The 10,478-nt window shown below is 42.4% G+C and overlaps 1 protein-coding gene across 5 annotated transcripts in view; it reads right to left on the reverse strand.

Moving 5' to 3' along the window:
- MTMR8 (myotubularin related protein 8) overlaps positions 1–9,922 on the reverse strand; it is a 70,868-nt gene extending 60,946 nt beyond the window's left edge. For 2 of the 5 annotated variants that reach the window (XM_072626728.1, XM_072626723.1), the window contains exons 1-2: positions 9,790–9,918; positions 1,869–1,991 (exon numbers count right to left, since the gene is read on the reverse strand). In XM_072626728.1, coding sequence (XP_072482829.1) covers positions 1,869–1,991; positions 9,790–9,813 — 147 coding nt within the window. In that variant the 5' untranslated portion in view covers positions 9,814–9,918. Of the gene's footprint in view, positions 1–1,868; positions 1,992–9,789 lie in introns of all 5 variants that reach the window. The other 3 variants (XM_072626726.1, XM_072626725.1, XM_072626729.1) reach the window with 2 other exon arrangements.
- Between the last annotated feature and the right edge of the window lie 556 nt (positions 9,923–10,478).

Below are 10,478 nucleotides of genomic sequence, written 5' to 3' on the forward strand. Positions count from 1 at the left end.
GAAAAGAAACATGGAAATCTTTCATTGCTAAAGTGTAACCACTCACCTGGTCTTGTCTAACTTGCTCCCTTTCTCTCACTATTTGGAATACTAAAGAGCTTCAGTGAGCCACACACAAAAAGATACTGGCAATTCAAGTGAGGCTGCTTGAAGTGGTGGACCTGAGATGTCCCAGGGGGTCCCAGGCCTGCTACAGGCCTCAGTAGCCTGGACAGCTCTTTCTAAGTGGCAGAACACATGCTATTCTGCATTGAGAAAGGGACTTTGCTCACCAGAAGTTCCCTGTAAATCCTTACAGACTTCCTTTTTAGGGATTTTCATCTCTATTAGTCTCCTCATGGGGAGCTCCCAACATGTATAGGTCCTGACCAAAAACAACTGTGCCAGGGGGTGGGTTAGAACTGGGGAGCCAAGGTCAGGTAGAAAACAAAACCATCTACCAAAAAAAGTACTGAATTTCTTAAGTCCAGGTTGCCCTGATAAATAGAGGAGCAGCAACTCATTCTATCCTGCAGGAGATGGTGGGAAAGGCCCTAGATAATTCTACTAGTGCATGACTTTGGGCAAGTCACTTAACCTCTGTTTGCCTTAATCCACTGGAGAAGGAAATGGCCAAACATTCCAGTATCTGACAAGAAATGGCAAATGGACAGTACAGTCCATGCAGTCATGAAAAGTCAGATACGACTGAACAACAATTCTACTCAGAAGGCCAAAAAGCTTCCTTGCCTAGGAATAAAGAGACTTTGAATTGTCTTCTTCTCCCACCTTCTGAGCAAAACGGCCAGAAGGAACAATAAAACTCTGGGTTGAAAATGTAACAGAAGAGGAAATCCTTGGAAACAGTAGGGGACAACATGGTGCAACAGGCAAGAAATTTCAAGTCAGAGGAAACCCAGCTCTGTCTCTTAATAGCAAGTCACTTTTCTCCTCTGGGTTTTATATAGCAAATATGAGCGTTATATTATATGACATCTCATCTCCCTTCCAGAGCTAAATCCTATGTTTCTATGAATTTTTTAGAGAGGCAGGGAAAAAAAACCATTGAAGAACTACTAGGGAAGAGAACACTACAGTTAGAATAAACCTCAGAGATAAATTAGTCCAATGGTTTGCGAAGGGTATATGGCAGGACACCAGCACAACAGGAGATTTTGGAGGTTATGCCACTGCAGAAAAGAGAAAATTTGCAAATAATAGCATTTGCTATAAATTTTATTTACCTAGTATATATAAACAGTGTGATAAACATAGTATTTGTAAAATAAGCAAGCCTTGCTTATTACAAATTTTTTGTAATTTTTGAAGTGAGAAGGGCCTCGCACACAGTAGGTGCTTAAGAAACATTTGTTGAATTAGAACAATTACAACTGGTCACTGCAGCAGCCTATGTCTCTCACTATAAATGCTTCACTTGAACAGTGTTCTTCAGAGGAAAGGGTTTATATCAGAGGTGGGGAACCTGTGACCTTGAGGCCACATGTGGCCCTCGAGGTCCTCAAGTGGGGCCCTTTGACTGAATCTAAACTTCACGGAATAAAACCCCTGCAGCCTCAAGGTCACATGTGGCCCTCTAGGTCCTCAGGTGGATGGGTCCTTTGAATGAATCTAAACTTCACAGAATAAATCCCCTTAATAAAAGGATTTGTTCTATAAAACTTGGGACTCAGTCAAAAGGCTTCACCCAAGGACCTAAAAGACCACATGTGGCCTCAAAGCATCAGGTTCCCTACCCCTGGTCTATATAATTTAGGAAATGAATTCATTACTAAATACTGGTACTCTAGGGAAACTCCTACATGCCAAATGAGAAGTCTTTATGTACAAGTTCTGGTTCTACTTATTTATTTCTTATCAGGAACACAGACCCAGATTTCCTTCCGGATCTCAGCAGAAGCATCTACATATATCAGATGGGTTGCAGTAAGGTAAAGAGTCCCATTCGCTGGTTTCTTGTTTATGTAACGATTCATTAACAGGACATTTTCAACCTATTTAAAAAGAAAGAAAAAAGATTAAACTCTGACTTGCTACCTGTGACTGAAATATGAGAATTAAAATTTTGTTTCATTATCCTGGTGGCTTTCCTCTTGACTTTCTCCCATTGTACCAAAATCTTTTCTAAAATGAGGTACCCAGAAGTAAATACCGTATCTTAGTTACAAGCAGATGTGATCAAGGCAGAGGACAGCAGGGCTAACACCTCCCTAGGACTAGACAGCAGCCTAAGATCACATTGGTGTTCTTGAATGTAATATGACATGTGGCCTACTAAGACCCCTTTATCTTTTTCAGATGAACTGCAGTTGAGGCATATCTCTACATCTTGTGCTTATGAAGCTGATGTTTTAAATTTTACATTTATTTCTATTACATTTCACCTTATAATATGTGGCTCAACATCCTAATGTGTCGATTTATTGACAAGGATGCCTTCATCTATGTCTTTTGTAAAAATGCTAAATAGCACAGATCACTGAGGCATTCCAAAACGACTCTTTGAATCTACACTTTTAATCAGTGTGTGTATGGATGGGTCAGGGGTGAGTGGTGTCTGGGACTGCCTGCCAGAAAGAGTCAAGGAGCAATGAAGGACATAGGCAGTAGAGGGAAGGGCCTGCGGTGGGGTATGATTCAATAATACTGGCTGAAGGGATGGAGGAAGCTGGGGCAAGAGCTGAGCCACACAGCAGGGAAGGAAGGAAGGAGCATGCAAACCCCAAACTTCAACAATCATTTCTCAGCCCCAGAGTGTGCAGAGAACTGTGCTGTACGCTGGCAGAAATACAGGACAGCATGGCATGGTGTCTGCTCTCCCAATCTAAGAATGAGCCGAGAATCAGAGCACAAAACCATATTCTCTGCCTACAGGAAAAATGGATCAGCCTGCTTCTGAAGTGATCATCCTGTCCTTCTCAAAGTTGCTTGGTCAATGCCCTTCTTCCACATTTCACCCTTGGCCATGACCACACCGGATGTTGAGACACAAGAATTCTGCTCTTAGAGACGCTGTGGCCCATAAAACATGGTGTTTTCTATTTCCCTTCCCGGAAGAAAGGAAATAAGGTGCACTTCCGAGGTTTCTTAATCCATTTTCTACCCTGATTTGCCACAAGTATGGGCAATAGGTCAAATCTACGATTTTTTAAAAATGAGGAACATGTGGCTCCAGAAGGGCTTACCAGCCTAAGAACATGTATCAGACATACCTCATACTATCGCTGCCCAATATCATCATTCATCATGAATACTACTGGAAAAACAGAGGGTTTAAACTCCTACATTTGTAGTTGAGGGAAACTGAGGCACAGAGTGGTGGAATGACTTGACTAAAATCACTCAGATAGTAACAGAATGAGGATTTAGACCCAAGTATTCTCATTCCAAATCCTGTCCTCTCTTTTCTTTTCACATTTTCAAAAGACCTTTTTCTGTTTTCTCATCAAGGTCTCTCCTTTAAAAGCATCAACAAGAAAATGTAAAACATCAACAACGTAAAGGAGAAAGTAGAGCAAGAAAGTGAAAACTGAGGAAATATTCTGAGCCAATATGAAGGCAGTGAACTCTTGATGTATGGTGGTCCAGCAGAGACTGGATGACCACTTGTTGGCCAGGTCATGGAGCAGAGATTCGTAATGTTTTGTGTGTCTTAGACCCTCCCTCCTGCATGGGTAGGCAGGGTGGGGAAGCCTATGGACTCATTCTCAGAATCACATTTTTAAATGTATAAAATAGGATTACAAAGGAAGCCAAAGGATAGTAAAAATGAAAGGGTAATTGGTTTTTTTCCATCCAAGTTCATGAGCCCCTTGAAGCCTAGCCACAGTGGACCCCAGATTAAAAATCCTTGTAGGGGGTTGGGGTTCCAGTATGAGTTGAACTGGATTGCCACTTAGGTCTCTTCCAGGTCTGAAAATCTGTTGTTCTATTATTCTGAAAAAGATTTAACGAAAAACACTACAAGAAATAGAGTGCTGGTATATGCCACTATTAGGTGTTGAATGCATTTATTAGAACAGGCAACAAAGCATAGTGGATGCAGCACAGTCATTGGACCTGGGTTTAAATCCAAGCACTGCTACTTACTATCTGGGTGACTTAGAGCAAAACAATTTCTCTCCTCTGGGCCTCAGTTTCTTCACTGGTAAAATGAAGTGCTCTGACTAGATGAGCTTTAAGGCCACTTCCAGCCCCAAGTCCTATCATCTAAGAAATCTTCATGTCTGAAGCCTCCCAGGACTTAACCAAATCAGGCAAAGTCTCTCTCAAGTGAAAGAGTCAAACAGATTGCCTCCAGAGCCAAAGTGTTTTGGGACTTGAAATCCAGAAAAATGAAAAAGAACAGCACCCTCTGTTACAAGTCCTTGCCTTTCCAATGAGCATGTTCTCCTGGTACTGAAGAGCCTCTCTTTAAGCTTTTCAAGATAAACCTCCTATGAATAGGAGAATTCCTATGAATTCCCATCGAATGGGAGTACACCTTCTGCTTTCTAGAAAAGGCACTCTTACCAGACTTTTCACAGTCTTAAGTTTCTGAAAATCCATCCACACAAGGGCTAACCTCATTTTTGTCTTTTTTAACTTAAAAATAATTTTCCTAAGGAGAAAACAGACACAGGCAACACAACCCAAAGTAAAATCACTTCTTGTACGTGATCACTTAAAGTTCCTCTGAGAATTAACCCCGAATCTCCCATACCAGACCTCCATCTGAAATGGAGCACTTAGTTAAGGGAAAGTTGTTGGTCTTGCTTCCTTGACCACATTATCTCAAGGAAGGGAGATCAGAGGTCCAGAATTCAAACTGGGGAAGTGATATGCCCAATGGGTAGGAAGGTGAATGGGACAGAGCTCTAAATTAGAACTAGCAGTGTTCATGTTGCTCTGATGGCTGTATTTCATCAAACCTTCCAGGCAGGTGAGTACAAACAGCCTGAGCTAGAAAGCAATAGGGCAAGAACAAGAAATAGGGGCCAGATAAAACCTGTAACTCAGCCCCCTTGAAGGAGGGGTCAGGAAAAAAAAGGTCAGAGAAACAGGAATTGAAGGATGAGGGGGGTATCTGCCCTATTTCCTCCTGCCATTTGGAGATACCATATATGAAACACCATCTTTTCTCCTAAATGTATTTAGTCATTTCAAATATCTAATATTAGAATATTATACAATATTATTATATTATTATTAATTATATATTATATATAATATTATATACTTATATTATAATTATAATATATTACTATATTATATATAATTATACATAATACAATATTATATATTATTAATATATATAGGATTTATATATACATATTAATTATATATTATATATTATATATTGTTAGAATATTAGAATATCATATAATATAATAAAATATTAGAATATTATTATCTAATATCAGTATCTAATATTTGAATAATATCTAAAATCCTCCAAAGGGATAGGAAGCTTTCAGCCTCAAGGTCACCTGTGGCCCTCTGGGTCCTCGGGTACAGTTCTTTGACTGAATCCCAATTTCACAGAACAAATCTCCTCAATAAAAGGATTTATTCTGTGAAGTTGGGCTGCACTTGAGGACCTGGAGGGCCGTATATGGCCTCCACGCCATAGGTTCCCCACCCCTGCCCTAACCCTTTCTTTTCAGCACTCCAGGGGTTGGGAACAGAACAGGTCGAGCCAGGAAGATGCTTTCAAATACCACGGAGGAGGGGAATATTTGGGTGGGAGTAAGCTGTACTGGGACAGAGCAGTGATTTCAAAAAATTTGTTAAAAACTGTTCAAAAAAATGTCTCCTTGCCCAGAAGGCCTCATGAGTTAACTGCCTCACTTTAATATAGGAAAAGACAGTTAAAGTATTGGGCTGACTGTCTTGAGGAGTTGATGTCTGGGACAAGGACCTCATTAATGGCTGGTAGGTAACTTTACAATCAACATCTCATTCCATCCTCACAAAACCCCTGGAGGGAGGGGCTATTATTATCCCCATTTTACAGATTGGTGCAGGACCTGGTGTCCAAAGACATGCCTTGCTCTGGCACTAACACTATGACCTTGGATAAGTCCCATCACTTTCCTTGGTTTTCTCATCTGTAAGATAAGGGTGCTGGACCAGAGCATTCCTAAGATCTCTCCATTTACCTCAATCACAATAATAATTGCTTAAGAGAAAGTAGTCATTTTTTGGCTTTACAGAGGCTACAGCAGCAACGTTAAGCACCATGCCTTTCCACACAATAGGAGCTTAATAAATGTTTGTTGAATTATACTTCTAAGGCAGAAAGAGAAAGTGCTGGTATGCTTGAGCTGCAGAAAGTACCTGGAAAGGAAATGGCCTGCAATGCCACCTCTTCTCTTGCCTGCCCCTTTTAGAATTCGAGTCCCTTCAAGGCAGGGACCAATCTCCTTTTCTATTTGTATATCCAGAGCTGACCACATAGCAAGCACTAAAAAAGTACTTCCTGCACTCTGTGGAACATCATCCGTCAGCTCTGCTCTATCTAATGTCATCCTTTGGAACCTTTTTCGGCAAGGCTGGAAAATCAGGATGTCAGTTCTTGCATTCATCACCTTCCTCATAAAATGCTAGAAAAATTCTGAGTTGGTCATCACTAGCCTCAGTTTACTCAAAGCTTTTGTGTTCCTGATGGTGTCCTTCCAGGCCATATTCATTTTTAAACAGCTTTTGCTTTCTTCTTCTACTTGGCCTTAGAAACAAGAGAGGAGAAGATGCCTCCTTCTGATCCTTTGAAAATGTGGGGGACCCTAGGTGGACAATGCTTTGTATAATGTCAGTCTTTTCTGATGTGTTGGCAGTCTCGCTAAATTTTTTTTCTTCCTCTTTTTTATTCTTTATTAAAAGGGATAGCTCTTGGGGAGGGGGAGGGGAAGGGATACAATGGAAAATGTAGGTGGTGTAAAGACAAAAGAGAGCGATAAAATGTATTTTTTTTAAAAACTACCTTGGTCAATGAATTCCCTCTATTCATGGTAGTCTTTTTAGATAGCAGTTCCCTTTCACTCCTTCACTTGAATTGTTTTTCTTTCTTTTTTTTTTTAATAAGGCAACTGCTTAGGTCTAGGTACCATCTTAGTGCAGTTTTATTTTGTAGGTTACTCCACTTGTCTGAAAAGTGATAAAACCTGCATATATTTCGTAAATCAATCAGTAAGTCTCTACTCTGTCAGACACTCTTGTAAATACTGGAGATACAAAGAAAAAAGAAGCACAGTTTCTGCTATCAAAGAGTTGATATCTGAACAGAGAGATAGTAAGTGTATATATAATTGTATATAGAATATCTAAACAAGAAGCAATGAGTAGTTTTAGAAAGGAGAGTATGAAGAGAGAGGCAGAGATTGGGACAAACTACATGTGGTGTTTAAACTGAGTTTCATTGACAATTAAGGATTTCAAAGGTAGAGATGCAGAGGAAGAGCCTACTACAAAACATGCCCATGTCTCCCCCATCCTGAAAAAGAAACCCTGACCCTGCCATCCCTGTTAGCTATTGTACTGTATCTCTCCTGCCCTCTATAACTAAACCCTTCAAAAAAGCCATCTTCTGTAGGAACCTCAAATTTCACCCCTCTCACATGCTCTTCTTCTTTTTTTTTTTTTGAATTGTTTCTCTTTCTATCTTCAGAACCTAACTCTGGTGATTCTTAGGGACTATGAGGATGCTGACAGATAATAATGATAATAGCTAACTTCATATAGCGCTAAGCACTTTACAATCATTGTCTCATTCGATTCTCACAAAACTCCTGCAAGGTGAGTGCTATTATTATCCTCATTTTACAGATGAGAAAACTGAGGCAAACAGAGGTTAACTGACCTGCCCACGGACATGCAGTTAATACTTGAGATTGAATTTGAACTCAGGTCTTCCTCACTCCAGGCTGAGAGTTCTAGCTAATGGGTCACATCAATGCCTCAATACTGTTGCCTAGCCCAGAGGTGGGGAATCTGCAGCCTTGAGGCCACATGTGGCCCTTTAGCTCCTTAAGTCTGGCCCTTTGACTGAATTTAAACTTCACAGAACAAATTCCCTCTCTGTTCTCAAGTGCTACCCTTTGGTTTAATCTAAACTTCACAGAACAAACTCCCTCTTGGTCCTCAAGTATGGTCTTTTTGACCAAATCCAAACTTCACAAAACACATTCCCCTAATAAAAGGATTTGTTCTGTAAAACTTAGATTCAGTCAAAATTCTGCACCTGAGGACCTGGAAGGCCACATGTGGTCTTGAGGCTGCAGGTTCCCCACTCGTGGTTTAGCTTATTTATGAACCTTCTGAAATGTGCTTTTCCCAAGATTAGGGTGCATGTCAGACTATGCCCAGTTTTTTTCTTTCTCCTTCACAAATTCTAAGATTGGTTCCTTTGCCCTAAGTTTCTCCTCATTTCTATTTCATTAAATCACACCCCTCTCTATGATTCCTCCACCTTCTCAAGGATCAAATTATCAATAAAGCAAGCCCAGAATGAAGTAGCTGCTTTCCTTTTCCAGAGAGTTCCAGCAGGCTTTTAACCATCACTCCTTCATGCCTCCATGCTGGGTTTTTGATCTTCCTCCCAAAGTCCTTTCTCATTCTGCCCATGTGTTCTTTTGGATTTAGTAATTTTGTGATGACTTTGCTTTTATATTTCTGTCTGCTACTGTTCATTCCAATGTTTCACCATGTTTCTACTCCTCTAGTGCCAGGATTTCCTGATGAGCATGTGTTTTTCATACACAAAACCATTCCCTTTTACTTACCCTTTTTTTGTCAAATTAGGTAAACCCTCTCAAAGTCTTTTACAGTCATTTAAGCAAGTCACAGTGATGCCTATACGTGTCTCCTTTTATTAGGTAATATTGCCTATTTAAAGCTGAGAGGCTTGGAAGTCATGTAGTCCAACTTCCTCACTTTACAGAAAAGGAAACTGAGTCTATGATCCTTTGATAAAAATTGTCAGCCATTATTAACTATAGCTGGCTGTTGGCTACTGCAAGGTGTCCTCAACGAGTTGTATCCCTTACACTGGGGGTGGGATGGGTCAGTAGCGGTGATTTTTTCCCAGAGTATCAGAGTGAGAAGTTAGTAGCAAAATGTATAGTACCCCTATAATCATCAAATCACTCAGCTCTGCATCTCCCATAACTGTGGGCCCTCTAAGACTCATTGTTGCAAAGCGGGTGCAGATCTGCACTGTTACACAAATTTCCCTCACTGGGAGTTCCTTCTGCCAATGAAATCACAGGTCTTGTCAGTTTTTTTCATTTTAACAAAACTCTCTAAGACTACATAAAAGTTGCAGGAGAGTTAGTTGTATTTCTACTTTGGCAGAGGGAGTTTCTTCATTGGATGGAGTTTTCTCCCTACACAGAAATTACAAGCCCCGAGTCAGCGGACCAGGGGCTTTGGGGGATCAAATCTAAAGCCCTCATTTTACAGAGGGGGGAGCTTAGGCCCAGAAATGGGAAGGGCAGAGTCCAGCGACCATTCATCCTTTAAGAGGCCAAAAGCCCGCGGGCACCCCAGCCACTCCACCACACTGCCTAGGTGAGCTCAGGGAGGAGAACTGAACAGGACGTGACCGAGTGGAGGAAGTTCACAGGAGTCCCAAGGCGAGGCCGGGAGACCCACACACGATCCAAAGAGGAGCCCCGAGGCTTGTTTGGGGGAGGGGCCCTAAGTGGGAAACAGGGGACCTGGGGGAAGGCTCCTCGGAGGCCGGGATGGGGGCACCCCCGAGCCCGGAAGTGGCCCCGAGCCTCCCCTGGCCCGAGTTGGGGGGTAGCACCTTACCTTGGGCAGCGTGATGTGCTCCATGACCTCAGTCTCCCGCACTCCTCCGCCCAGGTGGTGGGCTTGGCCCGGGGGCGTCGGGGGCCAGGACTGGCAGCCTCGGCCACCTCCCCCCAACCTCCTCCTGCTCCTCCCCTTCCTCCCCCTCCCTCCCCGCTCCGCAGCTGCTTCCAGGGGCGCGCATCCTGCCTCGGCCCGTGGCCCCGCCCCTTAGCCTCAGGCTCCGCCCCCTCAGTCTCACCTTCCCTTCCTCTCTGAACTCCGGCACTTTGCAAGCTTCCTCGGGCTCGGTTCTGCACTGGTACCTTGTGCCACCCTCCTCCAATCCCTGGTCCGTCCTGACCCAAAGATATTGCTCCCATCGGGCGCTCACCAGACCCTCGACGGTTGAAAACCACTGGATTTGAGAAATGGAAAGGACCTCAAAGTTCAGCAAAACAACAGGGCTCTGTTTCTCAAAGTGTTCCTCCATCTCCCAACTCCACACTTTTGCAATTGCTGTGCCCAGTGCCTGGAATGCCCTCTCTCCTTCTCTTAGAACCACCATTCACCTTCAAAACTTCTCCATAATCACCTCCATAAGATGCTCTACCGGATTCCCCCCAACTCCTAGTCCTTCTCACCCCCTCCAAAAATAACATTATTTTGTTTATACTTACATATATTATCTCCCCAATTAGAATGTAAGC

This window comes from Notamacropus eugenii, chromosome X (assembly GCF_028372415.1).
Source record: "Notamacropus eugenii isolate mMacEug1 chromosome X, mMacEug1.pri_v2, whole genome shotgun sequence".
NCBI classification, from domain to species: Eukaryota; Metazoa; Chordata; class Mammalia; order Diprotodontia; family Macropodidae; genus Notamacropus; species Notamacropus eugenii.